The 27,763-nt window shown below is 46.6% G+C and overlaps 1 protein-coding gene across 1 annotated transcript in view; it reads right to left on the reverse strand.

Moving 5' to 3' along the window:
- The window catches only part of tpo (thyroid peroxidase), a 124,279-nt gene that overhangs the window by 60,916 nt on the left and 35,600 nt on the right, over positions 1 to 27,763 (reverse strand). The window contains exons 6-8 of the mRNA XM_038798812.1: positions 24,706 to 24,835; positions 7,636 to 7,845; positions 6,053 to 6,568 (exon numbers count right to left, since the gene is read on the reverse strand). Of these exons, the coding sequence (XP_038654740.1) occupies positions 6,053 to 6,568; positions 7,636 to 7,845; positions 24,706 to 24,835 (856 nt within the window). The remainder of the gene's footprint in view (positions 1 to 6,052; positions 6,569 to 7,635; positions 7,846 to 24,705; positions 24,836 to 27,763) is intronic.

Genomic DNA, 27,763 nt, shown 5'->3' on the forward strand with positions numbered 1-27,763 from the left:
CCATTTCAAATTTCTATCCAATGGCCCAGCACCAGTTCACCTTATTACTTCTCTGTCAAATGTTTAGAAGCCTTTTGTACATGAAAGACAGATATAAATGCAATTTGTTGTTGAGAATTGAATTGAATTGATGTGTTTTGAATACTTCCAATTCTGTTACTTTTGTATTTCTGCCCTCCTTAGTCAGGTTGAAGGGGACTGCTTGCAACCAGGAGCTTTGGCCGTGATGTAACGGAAATGTTTCTGAGTGCAGTAGCGAGCAGGAAATGCTGGGTGTTTCTCAATCCTGACCTGGCGAGACCACCACCGGTATCAAACGCCAATTAGGGTCGGTAATGATGCCCGAAGGGTTTCATGTCGGAAATTACTGATTCAGCTGGATGGCGCCCGGCAACTCCCCGCTAACGACGGGCAGCGGCACTTAATCTAATCCCACAGAGCAAATCCCAGACAGCATGCAGCCATACCACCATGCAGACTAGCTCCACGATTCGGAGAAGCCAACCTGGCCAGACTGTTGGACACAGTGAAATCCAGCTGGGTGAGGGGAATCAGAGGGACAGCCACAGGGCAGCCAGAGCCGCCTGGGAGGCATCAGTGTGGGATATGTCACCAGAACAGCCACCCAGTGTCGCAAGAAGCTGAACACCCTGCACCGGGCTGCCACCCAGTCCCCCCTGTCACCCCCGGCTCCAGCTCCCCCATGACCCTGCAGTTGGCACCGCACCCCCCACTCCACCCAGCACAAGACCACTCATGTGCCCCAGCACACCCTGGCATCTGTCTGCGCACCCCACCTATGCACAGTAGCCCATGGCTGACCCCACCATAGCCCCCTACCCCGCCCTGTGATGCTGATCCCCATCATAGCCCCCTACCCCGCCCTGCGATGCTGATCCCCACCATAGCCCCCCACCCCACCCTGCGATGCTGATCCCCACCATAGCCCCCTACCCCGCCCTGCGATGCTGATCCCCACCATAGCCCCCCTACCCCACCCTGCGATGCTGATCCCCACCATAGCCCCCCTACCCCACCCTGCGATGCTGATCCCCACCATAGCCCCCTACCCCGCCCTGCGATGCTGATCCCCACCATAGCCCCCTACCCCGCCCTGCAATGCTGATCCCCACCATAGCCCCCTACCCTCGCCTTGCGATGCTGATCCCCACCATAGCCCCCTATCCCACCCTGCGATGCTGATCCCCACCATAGCTCCCTACCCCGCCCTGCGATGCTGATCCCCACCATAGCCCCCCTACCCCGCCCTGCGATGCTGATCCCCACCATAGCCCTCTATCCCACCCTGTGATGCTGATCCCCACCATAGCCCCCTACCCTCGCCCTGCGATGCTGATCCCCACCATAGCCCCCTACCCCACCTGCAATGCTGATCCCCACCATAGCCCCCCTACCCCGCCCTGCGATGCTGATCCCCACCATAGCCCCCCCTACCCCGCCCTGCGATGCTGATCCCCACCATAGCCCCCTACCCTCGCCCTGCGATGCTGATCCCCACCATAGCCCCCTACCCCACCCTGCAATGCTGATCCCCACCATAGCCCCCCTACCCCGCCCTGCGATGCTGATCCCCACCATAGCCCCCCCTACCCCGCCCTGCGATGCTGATCCCCACCATAGCCCCCTACCCCTCCCTGCGATGCTGATCCCCACCATAGCCCCCTACCCCACCCTGCGATGCTGATCACCACCATAGCCCCCTACCCTCGCCCTGCGATGCGATGCCCTCTCTTTCTCCCCACAGGAGACATTGACCCACAACAGACAGGAAAGGACCCAGGCTGGTGACAAGGTGCCGGCCATCAGAATCCTCACCCTCTCTGAGGAACTGGCTCTGAAGGTAGCGGGGATGGCTGAGGACAGATCGGTCACCGACTTTGAGATTGACCTGTGCTGCAGAGGTGAGAATCCACTCACTCCACCCAGATGTCCTGCCACACGTGTGTTGTTCCTGCCAGACATGCCAGACATAATGATTTCATAGAATTTACAGTGCAGAAGGAGGCCATTCGGACCATTGAGTCTGCACCGGCTCTTGGAAAGAGCACCCTACCCAAGCCCACACCTCCACCCTATCCCCATAATCCAGTAACCCCACTCAACATTTAGGGCACTTTTGGACACTAAGGGCAATTTAGCATGGCCAATCCACCTAACCTGCACATCTTTGGACTGTGGGAGGAAACCGGAGCACACGGAGGAAACCCACGCACACACGGGGAGAACATGCAGACTCCGCACAGACAGTGACCCAAGCCGGGAATCGAACCTGGGACCCTGGAGCTGTGAAGCAATTGTGCTCACCACTATGCTGCCCCCTTCCCGCTCACTGACTGCATGTCTATTCTCCTGCAGGATCTCCATTTGATGGTGCTAGCCAAGTGGAGGGCCTCAACAGCATGCCTAAGTCACTGGGGGAAGCGTCCTAAATGCAGGTGGACCTTGTCAATGTGCTCCAGAGCATGTCTTAGTCACTGAGGACAGGGTCCCAGTCTCAGTTGGGCATTACTGAGGGGCTGCAGATCATGTCCCAGTTGCTGAGGACAGAGTCCCAGATGCAGGTGGACATTGGCGAGGCACTGCACAGCATAGCCAGTTCACAGAGGAGAATCATTGACGGCATCAACATATGGTGCAGACAATGGGAAGCTGCCAGTGTTCACACTGCCAGATGACGCAGGGGCCTTTGGAGCTCAATCCACCTGCTCCTCTATCCAAAGATGACCCCAAGGCCCTAAGGGCACGACCGGTAGCATGCGCCATTGGTAAGTCGGCTGGAGCCTTCCAGCCCCAGGTCCTCCGGAGGATGCCCTCCAAGGACATCAAAGGCCGCAGGACACGGTAAACAACAGGCCACCGACACCTCTGATGTGTATCCTGGAATCACATCTAATCGTGGCAGCAGAGCATGGTGGGCTAGGAAGATGAAGGATCACTGAGAGGGCACTGGGGGGTGGTACAGGGAGGGGTTGGTATAAATTGGTAGCTCGGGACAGTTAGGTCACGATTGTAACACCATTAAGACACTTTACACCCAAGACATATGTAGCCTCTATCACATTATTCTGCAATGCACTGCACCCCCATTTGCCCTTCACCTTCCCTCGCTCCAGTCCCCAGGGTACAGTGGTCCTAGATTTCCTCCCCACCACTAGCAACTGAACTATAGCTGATACATAGATTGAGTGGGTCTTATAGAAGTCAACTGTCTTTTCATTTTTATTAATTTCAATGGTATATCTCGATAATGAGCAGGAGTTATCTCAATTAGGTAGATGGCAAACATGTGGTTCAGAATAACACCAACATCTTGGTTTCAAATCCTAATCCGACAGATATAAACTTGGAGCCTGTCTCCTTACCTACTCCATGCTTGATGTGGAGTGGTATCCCTCAAAATGTGGTAATGCCACTGGACTAGTAATCCAGAGGCCCAGGCTAATGGTTTGAGGACATGGATTCAAATCCCACCATGGCAGCTTCTGGAAATTAGATTCAATGAATAAATCTGGAATTTAAATCTCGACTCAGTAATGTTGACTATGTAACCATCATCGATTGTCAGAAAAAACCCAACTAGTTCATTAATGCCCCTTATGGAAGGAAATCTGGGGCAGGATTCTCTCATCCCGTGGCAGAGTGTCCACGCCGGCTGTGCAGAGGGGCCCGCAACCGGCGCCAATTACGCCGACTCTCTGCCCTGCGGAGAGTCGCGTGCCAGCGTCGGGGCTGCGTTGCCCAGTTCTGGGGTTTCTCCGGCCCTGCCCCAGGCTGAGGGGATCCCGCCCCTGCTGTCCTCACCAGGTCTGGCCTACATGTTGCTCCAAACCCACAGCAATGTAGTTGGCTCTGTGATAATCATCAGGTAATTTGTCTGAATAGGCCTAGCAAACCACTCAATTCAAGGGCAATTAGGAATGGGCAACAAATGCTGGCCTGGCGATGCATGCAACCCATGAAAGAATAAAGAAAGAAAATCATCTATATCTGATGAAGAGAGGCGTACGGGCACTTTTGGCCAAAGAATGACTATGCCTAATTATGTATAACGAGCAGCTGAACCACAGCACCAGGTCTACACTCTGGTTATAAGACAAAAGTCCAGTTACATGTCTTCATAGTTATTTCAACATGAGGCAAAAAAGAAGAATTCTGATTGTAAAGGAGTGAAATGCCAGAAATACTTAATGGAAAAATAACTACTTCTAATTGCTGTGATCAAAGCCAGAACACATTTAGTGAAATAATTATATTAATTAATATTTTAGTAACTGTGGTGAGATGCATCACTGTAAATACACAAGGGGTTAATGTAGATACACTAGGACACTGTAAATACACAAGGAGTTAATGTGAACACACTATAACTAGCTAGACACTAGAGGGAGCACCAGAGACATCATGACACAGTCAACCAATAGATCAGTAAGCTAGGACACGACCAATGGGCATTCAAGACACACACAGAAGTGACACCACCACAGGAGGGCATTACACCAACCCATATATAAGGACACAGCACACATGATCTTCCTCTTTCCAGTGGAGATACTTAGTGAGTACAGACGGGGTTGATTGAAACACTACACGTCCACCACGTGGTTTGTAGCAGACTGGTTCGTCAGTCTGAGTAGCTATAGCAGGATTAACAGGAGAGTCGAATCCAAGTAGGAGAATTGTTAACAGTTTAATAAATGTGTTAAAGCTATCTCCAAGTCTGAACCTTCCTTTGTCAGAGTACACATTAAGGAAGCAGCTTATGCTATGTCAAGAGCATAACAAAACAGTAACTGGTGGCTTTATTAATTAAATACCAGCCCCAAGATCAGCCAAATCTTAATCTAAGACAGCAAAGGGCATTAGTTTCATTATTCAGTTGCAAATATTTAAATCATCAAGATTCATTTAGCACCAGCGTACTGATCGCAGAAGGGTAAATCAATGGTCAGTATGAAGACAACTTAGCATTTCATTTCTGAAACGGAATAGTGACAGAAATACAATGATAGCTCTTAGGAATGTATCTTTTAGGAGATTTAGTAGAATCCGGATTTTAGCATGCGAAGAACTGAAGATAAATGCTATGTCTTGAATCAGCACATTAGAAATGTAACAGGCAACCGGGATGAAAATGCGAATTTCGGAATTCCTGAAGCAGGAATTCCTTCTCATTGACCGCTGGCTTTGTTGACTCTGCCAGAATTTAGAACATAGAACATAGAACAGTACAGCACAGAACAGGCCCTTTGGCCCTCGATGTTGTGCCGAGCAATGATCACCCTACTCAAACCCACGTATCCACCCTATACCCGTAACCCAACAACCCCCCCCCCCCCCAACACCTTATTTTTTAGGACACTACGGGCAATTTAGCATGGCCAATCCACCGAACCCGCACATCTTTGGACTGTGGGAGGAAACCGGAGCACCCGGAGGAAACCCACGCACACACGGGGAGGACGTGCAGACTCCGCACAGACAGTGACCCAGCCGGGAACTGAACCTGGGACCCTGGAGCTGTGAAGCATTTATGCTAACCACCATGCTACCGTGTTGCCCTTTGTCAGCTCATGCAATTAAAATAGAGTGGGTAGCTATCTCTGCCAGTATCCGTGCAGCTAAAGTGCTTGTTAAGGAGTATGTCTGCAGGGCTGTCTGCAAAATCTTTGTGGGAAGAACCGTCACCTCTGATTCTAAGAAGGTGTCTTTGCTAATTCTTTGCTGTTATGAAGGTGGCCTTTAACATGGACCCCATTCCACCTCAGGAATGCACTCTATGTCTACTTCAGACAGCTACTCAGACAGAAAGGCCGCCTGCCCCTATTTCTCCTCAAATGCCAGTGCTGACCAAATGGGATGGTGATGGAGAATCACCAAGATGTTCATCATCCTAATTTTTACAATTTCTGCCCGCGCACTTATTTTACGCCCTGAATCTGCCGCAGACATGGTCGAGTTTGAAGGCCAATATGTGCTATTCACTGTCCCTGTAGCAACCTTTTAGAATTGTAAAAATAGTGAATTGACTAACCTGGTGCAGAGCGCCAATGATTTTACGTGCCTCTTGGTATATGGTTTCAGACGTCCAGTGAGGGTTTATCCTGTGTAAAGCCTTTGCTAAACGATTATGCTCACGCATCCATAATGTGTGCATTGAAGCAAGGGTGAGAACTTCATTTGCACGACTTTCTCCTGCCAGGAAACATTCTATTCTTTCATTCTGAGTAACATTAGGCTCTTGTATGCATGGAGATGGTACCTTATCTACAAAAGGCAACAGTTCATGGCTCCCATCCTTGTATTTTGTGTTAGTGAGAAGAAGGCCCTCCTTACTTGAATGATCCCTTAGCTTTTCTTCATGAATTGGAGTGCTCCCATAGACAGTTGATGCATCAATAAAGGAAGTTACTGCATTAATCTGTCGTCGAGAGTTCAGACTTGACAGAGTTTCAAATGCAGTGCCTTGATCTCCTGTTCCACAGGTAGGCGAGGAACGATAGAATGTGATGCACTCGTTTATCTTGGAACGGGGATCACTTTGAAGTACCTGATGAATATTAGATATGACAAGGTTTAAAATATCAGCTCTACTTTTTAACTTCCAGTCAAGGAATCAATGAAAGTTGTAAAATCACATACTGTGGTCTATATTTAACGATCACCTTTCACATCTTCTGTCTATATACAGCAATTACTGAATCTCAGCTGGAACCTTGACAGAATCACAAATAATTTCCAATGCTGAAGGAGGTCTTTTACCATCATTCCCCTGAGTTGACTGTTTGCAGAAGCAATCCGAAACTAATCATATTGGGTGGGATTCTCCATCCCGCCGCACCAGTTTTCTGGTGCGACACCCCCTCTGCCAGCGGCGGGATTCTCCGTCTCACCAGCCGGCCAAAGGGGTTGCCCATTGTGGTCAGCCCTACGCCGTTAGGAAATCCCCGGGCATGGGTGCGCTGCCGATGCAACGGAAAATCCTGACAGTGGAGAATCCAGCCCATTGTCTTACTTGAGTCTCATTTGCCTGTATTTTCCACTGCTTAAAATGTTTATCCACTCTTCCAAAATTTGTGCTGTAGCTCATTTAAAGAACCATTGTGGTAAAGGATATAGTTCCAGCAATTCACCACACAAACATGTTCTTCTTACTCTATCCTCACTTGCCCAGTAGCCATTTTAATATGGTGATGACTGACTTAAATTTAAACATGTATTTAGGGGTACTGAGCTAAACACCACTGGAATTCAATCTCTGAGGCATTTCAATGTTAAAAAAACTTCCATTATTTGTGATGTAAACCAATTACTTTCCCTATCTCTTCACTGTGCCAGAAAGCTGGACTTTAGGGAGACATTGAGGTCAGAAATCATTGGAAGAGGGAAGATTTGAATTAATTCCGAGGTTCAAATTAAAACCCATTCTGGGCATTGTTTTCAAATCTGTCCAAAATCTCCGTCTCAAAAATGCCTTAAAGATTGGGTCAGTGATATCCTTGGTCTAGATCCATGGTCAAATCTAAAATAACCAAAGAAACCTTGAAATTCAAATATTTCCCGATTGTTGTCCATAGTCTGAAAGAGTGCAACTTTCTGTTAAAATTTGACAGATACCTTTATTGGAAAACAGGGATTCAGATTCTGGCAGATGTTCTTACAGTCTACTCCTCCCACGAAAGTAGCTTGACTGGTGCTCTGAGGCGTGAATGCAAAATCATGGTCAATATATTGACCCCATTCAACTAGGATGTGTGAATATAGGTGATCTTCTGTCATATTTGTCTGATTGGATGTACGTAGAATTTTGTTGGTTATATCTCGGACCTGTCAGAGGAAGAAAATGGAGTTAGCCTAAAAGCTCAGGCAGGCATTTCACTGTAGACAGGTCACCAAAACAAAATTGATGAGGCGCTTAGGTTTGTTTGAACGTTTGGAAGAGACCATTGTCCATCTCCTTGTGGAATGTGCCGCTGCAAAGAAAGTTTGGAGAGATGCAGTGTTCTTTTGTCGACGTTCATCCTGAGTACACCGTGACGCAGAATTCTGTGCTCTACGGATTGTTACCACAAAAATACTCACTGGGACAAACATCAGCTGTTGCTGGTGGATCATCAACCCGATGAAAGACATCCGTAACTTGTTGATCTTCCAGTGCAAAAGAGTTGACCCGGCCAAGTGTTGCAGACTGGCAAGTTCCAAATCCCAGGTGGTGCAGTCACCACAGAGGCGCAATGGGGAAAGGTCGCCATCTAAGCCCTTTCAGCCATAGTAAAGTGGCAGGCTGGAGATTGTAAAAAAAACCCTCACGCTGCATGACTCAGTGAATATTACGGGTGAAATTCTCAGTTTCTCCGTCAGCCGACATTGGAATTGCAAATCATGACCGAGCGTAGAATTGCGCATCAGCCACAAATCGAGGCCGGTGCCGGGCTCCCAACAGAATGCCATGCTCCGGTGCCTTGACAGCGGTGTGAATGCATGTAAGGGGGGCGGTGTAAGAGGGGCGGCCAGGAGGTGGGCAATGGGATCGGGGTGGCCGGGCACAGACTGCCATTGCCGAGCTTGCAAGGCAGCCAAGCCACTGTCCAAGCCGCTGACTGCCCAATATGAGCTGAGCACCATCGGTCATATGGGTTGCCCCTAGGCCACCCCCCATAGGTACCCTCTGGCCCAGCTGACCCATCAACGGGATGGGCATGTTCCAGCACAACCAGTGCCATGTTCTTGGCTGGGATGAGGGTGTGTGTGGGGGGCGGGGGAGGGGGGGAGGGAGTGTTTATATGCAGCTTGTACCTGTCAGGCTCTCTCTATGATCCTGACCCTGTTGTATCACACTCCGGCGCGCATTGGAATTGCACTAGTTTCTCGTGACATCAGTGTTAGCCTATTAACATGTTCTGAATTGGTTCGGGACCAGCACTGCTTTAATGAACGTGGAACACTTGCAATTCAGTTCCGGCATCAGTGCTTAGCCTCTCAAAAGGAGAATTCCGCCATATGTTCTCCTGTCGGAGCTGAATTGTCACCTCTTTACAATGCCACTGGGAGCGCAAACCGGCAAACAATTGTGTTCCATGCCATGCTAATTTTTGCATGACATGGAATACGAGGAATTCTCAGGGAATCCCGCTATTGGCCTTCCAACGTGCGCAGGTGGCCCGATAGGTTCTGCATTCAGCCACCCCCCCCCCCCCCTCCCCCCACCCCCACACCGCAAATCGGGACCGAAACTCCCCGCACTGCAAATCGGGCCTGAACCCTTGTAATGGGGGCCCACACAGGAGCCACCTGCCTAAAGACAGCCCCTCAATTCCCAGAAAAGAGACCCCTGGCTGGGAACAAGAGAGCAGTCCAGACAGGAGCAGTGAGAGGAACTATAGATGTGACACTTACCTTGAAGCTCTACGTTACCATTCTCAAAGGAGAACAGCTGTGACCTGCGTCTGCTTCCACACAGATCCATTAGCTGCAAGTTATTCATAGCTTTCCCCGAATGGTCTGTGATTTAATGGTCTACAAACCATCTGCAGTTTTGATTCATTCATCTCCCTTTACAGTTCAGTGGCCTAAGTGGTGAAACCCCAATGTTTGTAAACATTGACCACAGAGAGGTGAGTGCAGTGAAATCACATGCCTGAGTGATTGCCAGAATGCACCTAGAGCTTGAAATGCACCCCACTGGGGGGTCTCCCTTTAACAGGGGTCAATAGGGAGGGGGCATGGTGGTGTCTGGTAGAGGAGGCATGGGCAGATAGTGCATTATTGGGGAGTGAGCCTCAGATGGGCTTGGATGGTCTCTGCCAACGTAGCCCTGGCATGGTGGACCTCGTGGTGGACCGATGGCCCGTCTGGCCCACTGCGAAGTTCACCACGCCAGGGCCACACTGGTAGAGATGCCAAGTGATCCGCGACCATGTGAGTCCCAGTTGTGGGGACCGGATAATCATAGAGTGCTGAAGCAAAGGGTGCCGGGCGTGCTAAATAGGTGCAAATAGGTCATTAAGAGCCATTTGCATTTATTTACCTACCCTGCTGGTGCGCATTATGGACCACGTTGTTTATAAACATTGTTGTTGCAGCACTTTAGAGTTACTCAACCATGGAGGGAGATGAATGGATCAATGCTGACATCTAGGGTGTGCGGGCGCTGTCAAACACAGACTAGTAAAGACAATATCAAAGAAAAATGAATGAATGGCTTGCAGATCAAAGATCTGAGGTGGTTTAATTACAGCTGACTGTTTTTATCTTTCCAGGAATTGACAGGTGCTGCTTCCTGTATCTGAGCTGCAGGTGTATTCCCAGATGGGTGTTAAAGCAGTGATTATTTGCACTGCCTCTGTCTGAACTGCTCTCCAGCTTCCAGACAGGGGTCTTCTTCTATGGGATGCTTCCTGAGAGGGGTCACTTTTCCGGGGGGCTTCCTGACAAGAGTCTCTTCTCTTTTTTAAAATTTATTTTCCAATTAAGGGGCAATTTAGCATGACCAAACTACCTACCCTGCACATCTTTGGGTTGGGGGGGGGGGGGGGAGGGGGGGGGGGGGGGTGAAACCCACGCAGACATGGGGAGAATGTGCAAACTCCACATGGACAGTGAGCTGGGACCAAACAGGGGCACTTTTCAGGGGTCTCTGTGGGGGACGGGTCTCTATTAGTGGGGTCTCATTATTTATGATGTGTCTAGGAGGGTTCCTTAGTTAAGGCGTCTCTAGGGGGGACTCTTTATTTAGGGGGTCTCTGGTGAGGGGGTGGTGAGGGTCGGAATTACACCTTACATGTTACCACAAATGTATTTAAGTACCTGAGATTACAACCTGACATATGTCGACAACTTAAATGCTTTTGTACCATTTATAATGACCATTTTAAAATGTCTGCAGCGTTTCTTCGACTGTAGTGAAGCACTCAGAGCTCAACATGATATATGCAGAGAACCTGAATATTATTCCACAATGTGTGATGATCACTTTGATATGTTTGTCTTGCTCTTTCAGATATTTAATGAATAAAGTAATATAAGGAGAAAGAGCTGGGGTGGCAGTCATTAAACACAATAGATGCTTAAAGCAGAGTGAGCAACAGAATAGATTAGATTTGTAGCCATCTAAGATGGACACTGGGCTACAAAATGGAGAACTGCTAAGGCTGCAGGGAAAAACAGTCTTAGCAAGGACAAGCAGTTTGCAGAAGACTAATTAGCATTCTGCACGTACAGAAACCAGTTTTTGGCCAGGTGCAGAGTTTCAGCCAAAGGTGTAAATGGCAAAAGATCTACATAGTAATGAGGTGATCCAGATCCAGACCCCGCAAAATAGAAACATTTAAGTATCAATGGATACTTTTGAGTAGACGCCCAGGCAGAACGGCACCACAGTAACCAACACAAAGAACCATAGGGACCGCCCCACCCATCGAGGAACGACCCTCAGATTGGGGGGTTTAGAAGATATCAATTGGGAAAGGCCCAATCGATACATGGCAGGTAAAAGGCCCGCCCCAAGGGGGCACGGACTTCTAAGACCTATAAAAGTAGATCGCACATGGTTCGGTCTGTTTTCGCTCCGGCTCAGGACTGCTTTTGCTCCGGCTCCGCTTTGCTGATACATCGCATCCTGACTCCAGTTCCATCACCAGCCGTTGAGCCATCAGCCATCGAACTGTAAGTACCAATACAACGATCGCTACGTGATCCAGACCTTGCTAGATCCTGACAGCTTTAAGTACCTGAGAGTCGCAGACCAAGAATGTTATTTGTGTCTTCCACTGTGAAGACGGAGGCCTTGTCCCCTGACCTTGCCTGTTCCTTTCTAGATAAGTATTTTAGTTGTTTAGTATTAGAAGTAAGTTAGTCTCTTTAGCGTATGCATGTGTATTTATTATATTTGTTATAATAAATATCAATCGTTTGGACTTACTAATCGGTGTACAGATTTATTACTTTGAACCTGACCTTGATATACTTGTGACGGTGTCTAAATACGGCACCTGGCGACTCCTGAGCATAATTACATACACAGAGCCATAGTAATGTTAAGCACACGGCCTTTAAACGGAGGCGTGTTAATCACACTCCAGTAAAATGAGCAACAGATTGTAATGTACAATGTTTATATGTGTGATGGTGAAACCTTGTACTTTTAATACGGTATTAAATTTGTTGCAACTAGATACTCTCACACTTAATAATTAATAAGACATATTTGATGGAATTTTAAACTGTACATAAAGGATTCGCTTCCAGGAATTATTTCCGACATTACATTATAAAGCCAATTCAATACAAGCAAATTGTAAATCAATAAATCTTGTTCAAACAAAGCAAAATTAAAACTCACATTGATTACAGACTGGCCTATTGTTATTGTGAGAATTCTGCCAAGGTTTGGGCCTTTGATTTAAACCATGTTTATGCTCGGATTGAGATATTAAAGAATTGAAGAATCCATTCAATGCCCTTAAAATGAATAACACTTTTGCTTAACAATGAAAGCTATGATTAAACACTGATATATCTCACAGCAAAAATAGTCAGCATTTATTACCGAATCATCCTGTCCTTGATCCTTTCCCCTGTTGAAGACACAGGCTTTCAGGTGGTTTTGCCACTCTTGTCCGTCCATCTCTGCATTTCAAGCAAGAGATCACTTCTTGCACATGAATCTTATCATTGAGAGTCTTTGGGCAGTCGGACAAGGTGAGCTGGAGTGGTGTGGGGGAGTCCAATACAGCCAAATATAATTGCTGTTCTCATAAGAACATAAGAACTAGGAGCAGGAGTAGGTCATCTGGCCCCTCGAGCCTGCTCCACCATTCAATGAGATCATGGCTGATCTTTTGTGGACTCAGCTCCACTTTCCGGCCCGAACACCATAACCCTTAATCCCTTTATTCTTCAAAAAACTATCTATCTTTACCTTAAAAACATTTAATGAAGGAGCCTCAACTGCTTGACTGGGCAAGGAATTCCATAGGTTCACACCTTTTGGGTGAAGAAGTTCCTCCTAAACTCAGTCCTAAATCTACTTCCCCTTATTTTGAGGCTATGTCCCCTAGTTATGCTTTCACCCGCCAGTGGAAACAACCTGTCCGCATCTATCCTATCTATTCCCTTCATACTTTTAAATGTTTCTATAAGATCCCCCCTCATCCTTCTAAATTCCAATGCGTACAGTCCCAGTCTACTCAACCTCTCCTTATAATCCAACCCCTTCAGCTCTGGTATTAACCTAGAGAATCTCCTCTGCACACCCTCCAGTGCAGAGGAGGGTGTGCAGAGGAGATTCACTAGGTTAATCCCAGTATGTCCTTTCTCAAGTAAGGAGACCAAAATTGAACACAATACTCCAGGTGTGGCCTCACTAACACCTTATACAATTGCAACATAACCTCCCTAGTCTTAAACTCCATCCCTCTAGCAATGAAGGACAAAATTCCATTTGCCTTCTTAATCACCTGTTGCACCTGTAAACCAACTTTCTGTGACTCATGCACTAGCACACCCAGGTCTCTCTGCACAGCGGCATGCTTTAATATTTTATAGTTTAAATAATAATCCTGTTTGCTGTTATTCCTACCAAAATGGATAACCTCACATTTGTCAATATTGTATCCCATCTGCCAGACCCTAGCCCATTCACTTAACCTATCCAAATCCCTCTGCAGACTTCCAGTATCCTCTGCACTTTTCGCTTTACCACTCATCTTAGTGTCATCTGCAAACTTGGACACATTGCCCTTGGTCCCCAACTCCAAATCATCTATGTAAATTGTGAACAATTGTGGGCCCAACACGGATTCCTGAGGGACATCACTAGCTACTGATTGCCAACCAGAGAAACACCCATTAATCCCCACTCTTTGCTTTCTATTAATTAACCAATCCTCTATCCATGCTACTACTTTACCCTCAATTCCATGCATCTTTATCTAATGCAGCAACCTTTTGTGTGGCACCTTGTCAAAGGCTTTCTGGAAATCCAGATATACCACATCCATTGGCTCCCCGTTATCTACTGCACTGGTAATGTCCTCAAAAAATTCCACTAAATTAGTTAGGCACGACCTGCCCTTTATGAACCCATGCTGCGTCTGCCCAATGGGACAATTTCTATCCAGATGCCTCGCTATTTCTTCCTTGATGATAGATTACAGCATCTTCCCTACTACCTAAGTTAAGCTCACTGGCCTATAATTTCCTGCTCTCTGCCTACCTCCTTTTTTAAACAGTGGTGTCATGTTTGCTAATTTCCAATCCACCGGGACCACCCCAGAGTCTAGTGAATTTTGGTAAATCGTTATTAGTGCATCTGCAATTTCCCTAGCCATCTCTTTTAGCACTCTGGGATGCATTCCATCAGGGCCAGGAGACTTGTCTACCTTTAGCCCCATTAGCTTGCCCATCACTACCTCCTTAGTGATAACAATCCTCTCAAGGTCCTCACCTGTCCTAGCCTCATTTCTATCAGTCGCTGGCATGTTATTTGTGTCTTCCACTGTGAAGACCGACCCAAAACACCTGTTCAGTTCCTCAGCCATTTCCTCATCTCCGATTATTAAAACTCCCTTCTTATCCTCTAAAGGACCAATATTTACCTTAGCCACTCTTTTTTGTTTTATATATTTGTAAAAACTTTTACTGTCTGTTTTTATATTCTGAGCAAGTTTACTCTCATACTCTATCTTACTCTTCTTTATAGCTTTTTTTAGTAGCTTTCTGTTGCCCCCTAAAGATTTCCCAGGCCTCTAGTCTCCCACCAATCTTTGCCACTTTATATGCTTTTTCCTTCAATTTGATACTCTCCCTTATTTCCTTCGATATCCACGGTCGATTGTCCCTCTTTCTACCATCCTTCCTTTTTGTTGGTATAAACCTTTGCTGAGCACTGTGAAAAATTGCTTGGAAGGTTCTCCACTGTTCCTCAACTGTTCCACCATAAAGTCTTTGCTCCCAGTCTACCTTAGCTAGTTCTTCTCTCATCCCATTGTAATCTCCTTTGTTTAAACACAAAACACTAGTATTTGATTTTACTTTCTCACCCTCCATCTGTATTTTAAATTCCACCATATTGTGATCGCTCCTTCCGAGAGGATCCCGAACTATGAGATCATGAATCAATCCTGTCTCATTACACAGGACAAGATCTAGGACCGCTTGTTCCCTCATAGGTTCCATTACATACTGTTCTAGGAAACTATCACGGATACATTCTATAAACTCCTCCTCAAGGTTGCCTTGACCGACCTGGTTAAACCAATCGACATGTAGATTAAAATCCCCCATGATAACTGCTGTACCATTTCTACATGCATCAGTTATTTCTTTGTTTATTGCCTGCCATATCATCTGTCATGAGTACACACCCTTTTTAGCAAGAATCTCTGGATGGTGACCATGAGGGGGTTCGTGGCTGACTCATGTCCCCTCTGCATGTGGGTGTACTGAGGCTGACAGTCATGCTTTTAGCCCCATCTTAACTGAGATCAGCCAACTTGTTGAAGTCTGGAGGTCAAACGCCTCTTTACAGCTCAGTTCTGTTCAATTACTCATCACATTATTGCAGTGGATAGACCAATTAATTTGTCACATAATCCTCCTAAAGCACAAATCAGACACTGTGACTGCCCATTACAAGAACTGAGTTTTGAAGTGGGGCGTATCACTTTACTGAATTGTTTATTTTGTTTGATTGTGCAACTAAAAAGAAAGCATTCAGAAATGGAATTATACCCTGTCTGCGTTACAGGATTGAACACTACAATTCTTAATGTTGGCAGGCACTCATGCTCAATCTGTCTATCAGCTCTATTGATGATACAGAATATATCTGGACCTGAAAGATACACTTATCCCTGCCAGTTTTATGGATCCATTTGCTGATGCAAACCATTGAGGTGGGCGAAACTGAATTCTTAGGCCAAAGTACCTAGTAGATGGAGTTACTCATCCAAATATCCACCATTGTGGCCCTGAAATTAATCTGAAGGCCGCTTCCCAGCAGGTAGAGGAGGAGGGGTGAGGGGGGGGGGGGGGGGGGGGGGGGGCACTGGACACTGGAGGTCAATTCAAGGGGGTTGGAATTTGTGATCTGGACTCAATTGTATCAATTCATTTTGACTTGTGGGATTCACACCTCTGCGCTGTGCAGTGGATGGGGTTGCATACCTGCATGACTCAATCTCAGTTTAATTTAAAGCGGCAGAGCACAGGATGAATAGTGTGGATAGAGCAAGGGCATTCCCCAGATTTAGTGATGTCTTGCTGGAATTACTGCGAGGTGCAGTTAAAAGGAGAATGTCCTTATGTGAGGGGAGGTGGCGGCGTAGTGGTATTGTCACTGGGCTAGTAATCCAGAGACACCTGGTCATGCTGTGGGGTTCCAGGTTCAAATCCCACCATGGCAGATGGTGATGAAATTTGAATTCAATAAAAATCTGAAAAAATCTTTTTTTCAGGACTGCAAGGAAGAGGCCTCATGTGCTCACCGAGGACGCATGTTCGGATGTAAGAGATGAGCAGCAGGAATGTCATGCTCGGGTTTTGGATGCAACCTAAGAAGAAATTTAAAGACATAACCAGGTCAGGAAGAGATATTTACTGGTTCACTCAATCCTGTGATTAAAGCCCTGCCCTTTCATTATATCTAGCTACGCCATCACATCACTCCTCACAACCACTCCACGTTCAGCAACAGCAAGACTAGCTTTTCATTCTCTGTACACCCTACCTCCTCATGTATCCACCCCACCATTGACACTCACTCCACTCCTCACGCAATGTGATCCACCTGCCTGAGAGTCACCTTCATCGACTGCACTGTATCCATCATGGCAAACCTCATCTTCACTCACTCACACATTTGTTATTGTGCCCATGTAGGAGAAGACAGCACAAACACAAGGGTGAGGTGGAAGTCTGGATATGGAGTGCCTCAAATTATCGAGCAAATTGATGCAAAAAGAGGATGCCCTTGATATAAATGGCACGTAAGTAACAGAAACTGATCTGGACTTGCCATATAAACACTGGGGGTGACAAGAGCAAGCCAGAGGTGAGGAATCCTGCAGCAAGTAACTCACCTACTGACTCCCCAAAGCTTGTCCACCATCTGCAAGCCACAAGTCAGGAGTGCAATGGAATACTCCCCACTTTCCTGGATGAGTGCAGCTCCAGCAACATTCAAGAAGCTCGACACCATCCAGGCCAAATCAACCTGTGTGATTGGCATTCCTTCCACAAACACTCATTCCCTCCACCACCAAAAACCAGTGGCAGCTATGTGTACCATCTACAAGCTGCAGTGCAGGAACTCACCAAGGCTTCTTAGGCAGGACCTTCCAAACCTAAGACCACTACCATCTAGAATGACAAGAGCAGCAGACACAGGGAACACCACAACCGGGAAGTTCCCCTCCAAGTCACTTAGCATTGTGACATGGAAATATATCGCTGTTTCTTCACTGTTGCTGGGTCAAAATCCTGTAACTCCCTCCCTAATTGTACTGTGGGTGTATGTACACAACAGGGATGGCAAGGTTTCAAGAAGGCAGCTCATCACCACCATCACAAGAAGAATTAGGGATGGACAAAAATGCTGGCCTAGCCAGTGATGATCACATCCTGTAAATACATTTTAAAAATCTGCATTCCAGGGCAGCATGGTGGCGCAGTGGGTTAGCCCGGCTGCCTCATGGTGCCGAGGTGCCAAGTTCGATCCCGGCTCTGGGTCATTGTCTGTGTGGAGTTTGCGCATTCTCCCCGTGTTTGCATGGGTATCGCCCCCCCCACAACCCAAAGATGTGCAGGGTAGGTGGATTGGTCACGCTAAATTGCCCCTTAACTGGAAAAAATGAATTGGGTACTCTAAATTTATTTTTTAAAAATAAAAATAAAATCTGCTTTCCTCTCATTTGGAGATGAAGAGACCGGGAGCTCACAAATAGCTGGTGGCAGAATCAAAAATATCTCTGATGCACCTATCCTGAACTTATTTCATCAGTGACTGAATTCTGAGGTGACTGAGTATGATGATTGTCGAAAAAAGTGTAATTGACCAGCTTATGCTTTCATGTGCCGCCAATTGGAAGACCCTGAATGTGTTCTTGGTAGCAGTTAGGTAGGGTTAGGATGCAAAAGTGCCAGGGCAGTGGCCAAATTCAGAGCTATTGGCAATGCATCCAACAGGGATTTGTTCTTCCTGGAGGAGGCTGCAGACGTCTTCCATTACGTAACATAACAACCTCAGCCTGCAGAAGCTCTGCCCTTCTGAGAGGTTAAGGAAGCTGTGCGTCTGTTTGTAAATCCTGAAATTTCGGCCCCTCTTCCATGCACCCTTCTGTCTCCAACCATCACGTCCACATGCTGGTTCCACCACATCAGGTCATCGCTACTGTGGATGGTAATGGTCTCCTTCTTCTGATATGCTGTCAAACATCACTAATCTGGCTTTTGTCAGGTTGAAAGTCTCCAAATTTGTAAAAAGTTAGATCGACATCGTCCCTCTCTGCCATGGAAACTGAGACACCACTTGCGATAAATGAGCCTTTATTCAGAATGGACAAAGACAAGTTTAAATATCCACCTCAACGTCGAACAATTTTGCCTCTGTTTCCTTGGCCAGCTTCCTGAGCTGTGGGAAACTTGTCCTTCTGTAATGATGTATTGGTAGAATAAAATAACTTTGTTTCCAATATTTTCACAAAAGCTGCATGCTTGCAGCTAGTCCACAGCAATTCCTACACTAAGGAAAAACTCATCCCCCTGGAGAGATTCCCCACTTGAATGGTTGCTCAGACCTCGTGGCCGATGCCAGTGCTTATGTAGTTACATTGTATATCTTGTGTTGCCCTATTATGTATTCTCATGTATTTTCTTGAATTTTGTTTAATTCCCTTTTCTTCCATGTACTGAATGATCTGCTGAGCTGCTTGCAGAAAAATACTTTTCACTGTACCTCGGTACACATGACAATAAACAAATCCAATCCAATCCAATCCTTACTCTGTTTTGTTGTTCTCAAAGGGACAATCACCACAACTACACATGGTTATTTTGGTGAAAAGTAAAAGCAATTTTCAAAGACACTACTGACATCTCATGAGGATGATAATTGCATCAATATCTACCTGACTGCCTACAACAATTGAATCATTGATTTTTCTCAGTGCATTTCTTGTCGGCATCTAAATGTGCTTCTGTTAAACCCAGAGTGGACACATTGGAACTGAAACGCGATCTTCATTAAATATTTAATAAAAAAACAATCTCTTTTTCTGCTCTCCACCCACCAGTTCTTGGAGGTTGAATTTCTGCATTCCCAAGCCCCAATATATCATGTTAGGGAAATGGCTTACATTTAAAGTAGGTTCTAAATAATAAAGGTTCCCTTTGGTTTCACAACATCTAACCACCTAACTTGCAAATGCTGCTAACATAATTGGGCAGAATTGACCTGGAGGAGTTATTATGCCTAATGGGTATGAAGGAACTGTATTTGCATTTACAACTTAAATGGGATCTCCAAAACACATTGTGATCAATGCCTTTATTAAGTCATGTACTGAAACTCAAAATGCCAGATGGCATTTTATAATATTCTGCATCAGTAATATCCTGTTTCTTAATTGTGTGCAGAGACCCTGAAAGTTGCTCACTGGCAGACGTGCAAATGTTTTGCTCCATTAAATAAATGTGACCTTTTGGCATCAATACCCACTGGCACCTTGTTGTATTGGAGCCGATTTGGTTCATCGAGGAGGATATTCAGAGGAAGCTCAGTAAAAATAGCAAAGCCATTGATTTCTGATTGCCTTCCTGCTATTTCTTGGTGACCCAACCATTAGATTGGGCAATTTGTAAAGAGCTGCTCAATGCATCTCAGTGATAGGTCAATTAATCATTGAGTGCTTAACTTCTGATAGTCTGTTTGTTTTATTGGGGAGGATTTAAACTGACTTGGCAGAGAAATGGCGAGGAAAGTCAAAATATACAAAGAATTAGGGGAGGCAGATAGCACTACAGTAAGAAATTAGGTAGAAATTAGTGTAAGTCAGAATGCAATAAAGCCTAAATTAGATTTGCTGGAGACAGTGATCAGAGTATTATAAGGTTAGCTATGGAAAGGACCAGGGACAATCTAGCCAATGGTGGGCTGCCTCTGCTGCTGGAAAATACACAGCGAGGGGGTTGGGGGCTGGAAAACCCCATTCACCGTCTGAGAGTATGCTAGAGGCAAATTCAATCAAGGCCTTCACAGTAAATTGAGTAATTTCCTGAAGTTAAAAAACAACGGGCGGAATTCTCCGCTCCCCATGTGGCGTGGGAGAATCGTGGAAGGGCCTCCCGACATTTTTTACAACCCCCGGCGCCCCCGTGATTCTCCCCCCTCTCCTCTCGGAAAAATCGCCGCACGCCATTTTTCACGGCGAACGGCGATTCTCCGAGCCCGATGGGCCGAGCGGCCGGCCCTTCACGCCCATTTCACCACAGCAGCAACCACACCTGGTCGCTGCATTCGTGAAGTGGGCGCCGGATGCCCGTTTGGGGCATCCAGGGGCCCGATTGGGATGGGAGCACCGCGACTGAGCTCCGGAGGGGACAGGCCTACGATCGGTGCCCACCGGTCATCGGGCGTGCGTCCAAAATGGATGCACTCTTTCCACTCCGCCGCCCGGCAAGCCAGGCAGCGGTGGAGAAAGGCGGCACCGCGGGTTCGCGTCGTCTGCGCGCTGATGTCATCCGTGCATGCGCGAGTTCCTGCGCATGCGTGGATGACATCCGCGAAGCGCCGTTCGGGCTTCATTTCCGGCCGCCGAGGTCGCGGCCGGGAACGATGGGGGCCCGCTCCTAGCCCCCCAGGTGGGGGTGAATTAGGTGCGGGGAGCGGGCTCCGAGGCCGTCTTGAACCTCGGCCGAGTTCACGACGGCCTCCACGATTTTGGCCACCAGCGGTGAATTCCGCCCAATTGCAGGACTGCAGGGAAAAAGGAGGGAGAAGGAGTGATTTACTGTTGGAGAGAGCCTACATGGTCATATTGGTCTGAATATAGTCCTGTGTTTTAAACATCCTATAATTCTGAGGAGCATGAGTAGTATCCATAAAATTGAGACATGAAAGATTATGACAGGCCGATGATAGCAAGCGTGGAGTGAGAGATGGATTGTCCATCAAGTAATAGTTTTATCTTCTAGGATTCTATGGCATGTGGTTCAGCATATAAAGCTCCCCACAAGAAATGCTGAAAACTTAAGTTTATCCCAAAGTAAATTGGAAATTAACTTAAAAATCTCTTGAAGGGCAAAGAAATAATATCATGTAAATTGTGATCTACCCTCGATGCACAAATCCACTTTTATCTGAAGAAACATATGAAGGTGTTATAAATAGCTTTGTGTGTTAATTTGAAAATGAGCATCCTCAGCTAAAGTATATTTTTTATGTAGAATTTCAAGATAATATATGCAAAATATTGTCATGTGAGAGTACCTTTAAGAAGTGGACGTTTAAGCAATGTATCTTTAAGAAATGGAGCAGCTCATATTACTGAAGTGATGTCAGAGGGTGGGGGGAGTTGAGCTGAGCTCACTTCTGCTTTTAGTTTCAGTTTGAGAGAGCAGCTGAAAAGTGCCTGGTTGGTTTGCTGAGAGCTGCATGAAGGAAAAGAGCTTGGGTGTGTCTGTGTTTGCAGTGAGCTGGATCTGCTGTGATCTCTGCCATGAAAGACTATATCTGAATCATTTGGGTGATTTAAACTCAAAATAGTAATGTCTTTAACCTGATGTGTTTCTGTTGTTAAAGGTGAAGTCTTTTGGTGGTTTGAAGGAACATTTTGAGGGATTATTTAATGGTGTATTATTTTCGGGGTTATCTTTGAAGTAAGGGGTGTTAAGTGATCCAATGTTTATTTAAAAAGTTTAAGTTCAATTCATGGAATAAACATTGTTTTGTGTTTAAAAACCCACGTGTCCATAATTGCAATACCACACCGTGTGCTTCAAAAGCAACAATACACTAAAGGGGGAGGTTGGTTGAACTCCATGATACATTTTGGGGTTCTGAAAACGCCTCTCCCATAACAATATTATAAGGCTTTCCTGAAAGAGCCAGCTGGGCAGGCAATTTACAAGTTGCTGGTCGGATTAGTGGTTTGATAATGCATTTTTCCCAAGTTAAAACAGAAACAAAATTCACTCTGAGCCTGCTGTCAATATTGTCAAAAAATTAAATACTGTATTATTTTTATAAGATGCACTCACTGTATCTGGTCTTACAACACCAGGTTAAAGTCCAACAGGTTTGTTTCAAACACAAGCTTTCAGAGCACTGCTCCTTCCTCAGGTGAGCAGTGCTCCGAAAGCTCGTGTTTGAAACAAACCTGTGGGACTTTAACCTGGTGTTGTAAAACTTCTTACTGTGCTCACCCCAGTCCAACGCCGGCATCTCCACATCATCACTGTATCTGGGGCAGTGATTTTCTCATGAGACGAATAATGAAATAGAAAGTCAATTACTTCACTTCGCTTTCTTCTACGTATTTTTCCTTTGATAATTTTTCTCTGCTGACAAGTGTAATAAGTAATTATCCCTGTGAGCTGTTAGAACAGTTTAAGAAATTAGCCATGGCAACTGGCGATAAGCACAATGGTCTTGTGCAGGAGCTGTAATAATTGTGTAGATTAGAGAAGATCAGCTATCACTGTCAGTTGAACTGTATTTTATAACTGCCATAAAATCTTCGGTTTTTGCCTTCTTATTGCTAGAAATCTTGCAAATTAAGCTGGTTGAATAATTCAAAGCCCTTTGAACAAACTTCAGCTACAAGAAGTAGAAACCTATTTTTTTATTGATATAAATGGAATGCCTCGATCATAGGATGTTCAGTAGTAAAGATCAATTGAAAAGTTAATACAGCAGAACAGTTGCCTCTATCAACTTTTTATTTCATTCCAGAAAGTCTTTTTTCTGTCAATTTTTGAATTATTTCAAATATGACCAATAGAACTTGCCCTTTACATCTTCCGCAGAACCCTAGGTTACCATGGTCACTGGGAATAAAAGGTCATACACGTCACCATTTTTCAAAGGTTGTCTTTGCCCACTCTCTCAAATGTGACCTTTGCTGAAAGCATTTTTGACCATTTAAATACTGAATCCAGGACTACCTCTTTCAATACTCTGAGTTGATTTATTTTCATATCCTTTGAATCTAACACATTTGAAATGCGCCAGGTTCGAAATGGTCCTGTTTTCTCTTTCATTTCAAAAACCTTCCCCTGCAATACACTTTGCACTAATGATCATTTCTAAATATGACCAATTACAAGACCTCAGTCCTCACGATTCTTGTTGCGCAAACCAGTACTCAGAATCATAGTGGATTTCATCAAGATTTGTGAAAAACCATATGGCACTGCAAGGGAAGCAGATACCTGGGATCACCACCAGCTGGAAGTTCCCCTCCAAGCCATCATTCTGACTTAGAAATATATCACCATTCATTCACTGTCGCTGGGTCATACTACTGGAACTCCCAACCTATCAGTACTGTAGAAGAAGCTACATCACAGCGACTGCAGTAGTTCAAGGAGACAGCTCACCACCACCTTCTAAAGGACAAATAAGATGGGCAATCTCGCCTCGCCAGTGAAGTCTCCAACCCTCAAATGAATTTTTAAAAAAGTATCACCTAAACATTACTCCCAATATCCTCTTTCAATCACTTCAACCTTGATATCATCCTTTGTTCATAGCCTTTCATATTGGCTTTTGAATCAACAATAAAGTTTTAGTCTGTACCATTAGAAATAAATCAGAAATTCAACACTAGATTCTAAGGTACTGGTTAATGATAATCTATATTAGTGTCACAGGTAGGCTTGCATTAACACTGCAATGAAGTTACCGTAAAAATCCCCTAGTTGCCACACTCAGACGCCTGCTCGGGTACACTGAGGCAGATTTCAGAATGTCCAATTCACCTAACAAGCGTATCTTTTGGGACTTGTGGGAAGAAACCGGAGCACCCGGAGGAAACCCTGCAGACATGGGGAGAACGTGCAGGCACTGCACAGACAGTAACCAAGCCAGGAGTCGAACCCGGATCCCTGGCGCTGTGAAGCAACAGTGTTAACCAGTTAATATTGTGCTACCGGTTAACATTGGTGCCCATTGAGAGCAACTGAGAGCCAGCAGAACTTAACTTTATTGTTTATCTATGCTTTTTACTATGGACAGCAGAGCTTTTTTATAATGGAATCAATCATCACTCTGATTATTGTTGGCAGGAGGTGAATGGAAGATTTAGAAATCACAAGAAGAACTGTCTTTTAATGGGGCAACCTCTATTTCTGCCTTGGAGCTTTTGTGCTCAAGTCCAATAACAACATCCAAGGGAGTCTATCATTAAATTTCATTAACACTATTTTAAGCGTTCACTGTTCACAAGCTTCTGTACAAAAACACTATTGCGAAACACTCCACGTCAGTACCAATTAAAAATCTACAGCAAATGTAGAGGCAACCTCCATTTTAGCTAAGGCTGTGTATATCAGTGAATGTGTTACTTTACAATTTTAGCAACATCGCTAAGAATGTGGTGCTATTCCTTTAAACTGAACATCATTTTTATTTTTTGATTGGTCTTTTCTGAGCCAAGCGAAGAGTTTGTTGAAGAGGACAGTACTTACAAGGGGTAACTTAAACCTTCCATACAAGCGTTCAGGATTCCATCCTTTTGGCTGGCTGAACCCATCCTCATAATCTGGAGGAAGCCACCGTGCCAGAGCAGTATTTGAGGTTCCCCACCTGGGATTATTTCTAAAAGAGAATGCAGAAAATGCTGACTAAATTGTGAGCATGCAAGTCATTTTTATTGCAATCAAATAATTTATTCTCAAAGAACTCCTGGTTATTTATGTAGATAGCCTTGCTCCAGCCATTAAATAGCATTGTGAATACCTTCACTTGGAATAGAAATGTTGCAAAGGGAATGGTGCAACTGTGCATTCAGCCCATAGTAGATTTCCTGGCTCAGCCACTATACACTGTGTCAGCATTATTGTGAATTACCGGAGCTGTTCTGGGCTACAAGCAGTGGGAGATCTTTGCCCATTGTTAAAATCATTAAAATTACCTGAGTGATGACTGAAATACTACAAGTTTAATTGACATGGTGTATGCTGCAATAATTAACATTCTGGCCAAATGGCCAAACTATTAGATTTAATCAAGAATAATGATTCACCATTCCCAGGCTCCACCAGGAAAATGTCCCTGGCACCCTCTCTGCAAGTCAACCCCTTGCTGATAACAGCAAAGTTTGTGTAATCTGGGTGTAGTAGTCACCACTGTTGTATATATCACATACGAGATGTAATACGGTAAGGCTCCTGTACTACAGTTGCGGTAGATCCCTGCCTGCTGGCTCCACCCAGTAGGTGGAGTATAAATGTGTGTGCTCACCGAGCGACAGCCATTTCGGCAGCAGCTGCAGGAGGCTACACATCTCTGCTTGATAAAGCCTCGATTACACTCTACTCTCGTCTCGTCGTAATTGATATTGCATCAATTTATTAAGCAGAGATTTTACAACGATGCATCAAGCCAGATTGCCTGCAGCTGCACTCTCAAGCAGCAGAAATGCCAAGTCGGCCTTCGCCCACTGGCTAGCTTACTTTGAAGCCTACATCGGATCTGTGACAGAACCACCCACAGAAGCACAGAAACTCCAGATCCTGCATACACGGCTGAGATCCAATATCTTTCCCCTCTTCCGGGACGAGGCCACCTACGCTGAGGCCATGGCGCTTCTGAAACAGAACTACCCCCATCACACCAACAAACTCTACGCCAGGCACCTCCTGTCCACGCGACATCAACTCCTCGGTGAGCCTGTGGAGGATTTCTGGTTGGCCCTGCGTACTCTGGCGAGGGACTTTGATTGCCAGGCCGTTTCGGCCGTTGAACATTCCAAATTCCTAATCAGGAACGCTTTCGTTACGGGCATAGGGTCGGCGTATATCCACCAGCGCCTCTTAGAAGGGGCTACCTTCGACCTCGTGGCGACCATGAAACTCGCGATCTCACTAACAGTCACCTCCCGTAATGTATAAGCGGACGCCCCCAACCGCACAGCGCCTCTCTCCTGGACATCGTGGACCCCACCAGCGAACACCCCATCGTGGACCCCACCAATGACTGCCCCATCGTTCACCCCACCAGCGACCGCCTCCAGCCAACCCCAAGCGGCAGCTAGCCAACCCCGGGGGACCCAAGTGCTACTTCTGCGGACAGACAAAGCATCCTGGCAGCGCTGCCTGGCATGGAGCGCACTCTACAAGGCCCGCGGGAAGAAAGGACATTTCGCTGCTGTGTGCCAGCCCCGCTCGATCGCCGCTATAACCAGGCCCATTGTTCCTGCACCCCCCACGTGCAACCCGTGAGCGCCGCCATTTTCGTCCTCGCAACCTATGTGCGGCCCATGGGCGCCGCCATCTTCCTCGCCTCAGAACATGTGCGGCCCCTGGGTGCCGCCATCTTCCCCCCACCAGGCCTCGTGCAGCCCGTGGGCGGCGCCATCTTTAACGCCGCCCGCCACGTGCGCCCTGTGGGCGCCATCTTCTTCCCCGCCACAGGACCCCTGCTCATCGGGCACCTCATCGGGCCGCTCATCGCCTGCAACCGCCGCTGACCAGCCAGGGTCCTTCCAACACCAGCTACAGCTCGCCTCCATCACGATCGACCAGTTCCGGCTGCACAACCTCGCAACCGCGTCGACGACGGTAAAAGTCGATGGGCACAAGACACCATGCCTTCTTGACTCTGGGAGCACAGAGAGCTTCATCCGGATACAGTAAGGCGCTGCTCCCTCGCGGTACACCCTATCACACAACAAATCTCCTTGACCTCCGTGGAGATCCGGGAGTACTGCATCGCCACCCTCACCATCCAGGGCGCAGAGTTCAGCGACTTCCGGCTCTACGTCCCCCCCAACCTCTGCGCTGCCTTGCTACTCAGCCTGGACTTCCAGTGCAACCTCCAAAGTCTCACTCTGAAATGGCGGGCCCCTACCACCCCTTACTGTATGCGGGCTCACAACCCTTAAGGTCGACCCGCCTTCTGTGTTTGCAAACCTCACCCCGGATTGCAAACCCGTTGCCACAAGGAGCAGACGGGACAGCGCCCAGGACAGGACCGTCATCAGGTCGGAGGTCCAACGGCTGCTGCGGAAAGGCATCATCGAGGCCAGTAACAGCCCCTGGAGAGCCCAAGTGGTAGTTGTGAAAACTGAAGAGAAATACAGGATGGTCATTGACTACATTCAGACCATTAATCAGTACACGCAGCTTGACGCGTACCCCCTCCCACGCATATCTGATATGGTCAATCAGATTGCACAGTACCGGGTCTTCTCAACAGTGGACCTGAAATCTGTCTAACACCAGCTCCCATTCGCAAGGTGGACCACCCGTACATTGCGTTTGAAGTGGACGGCCGCCTTTATCACTTCCTTAAGGTTCCCTTCGGCATCACTAATGGGGTCTCGGTCTTCCAACGGGAGATGGACCGAATGGTTGACCGGTACGGACTGCGGGCCACCTTCCCGTACCTGGATAATGTCACCATCTGCGGCCACGACCAGCAGGACCACGAGACTAACCTTTCCAAATTCCTCCACACCACCAAACTCCTCAACCTTACGTACAACAAGGAGAAGTGCGTGTTTAGCACCAACCGTCTCGCCAT

This window comes from Scyliorhinus canicula, chromosome 6 (assembly GCF_902713615.1).
Source record: "Scyliorhinus canicula chromosome 6, sScyCan1.1, whole genome shotgun sequence".
In the NCBI taxonomy this organism is placed as follows: domain Eukaryota; kingdom Metazoa; phylum Chordata; class Chondrichthyes; order Carcharhiniformes; family Scyliorhinidae; genus Scyliorhinus; species Scyliorhinus canicula.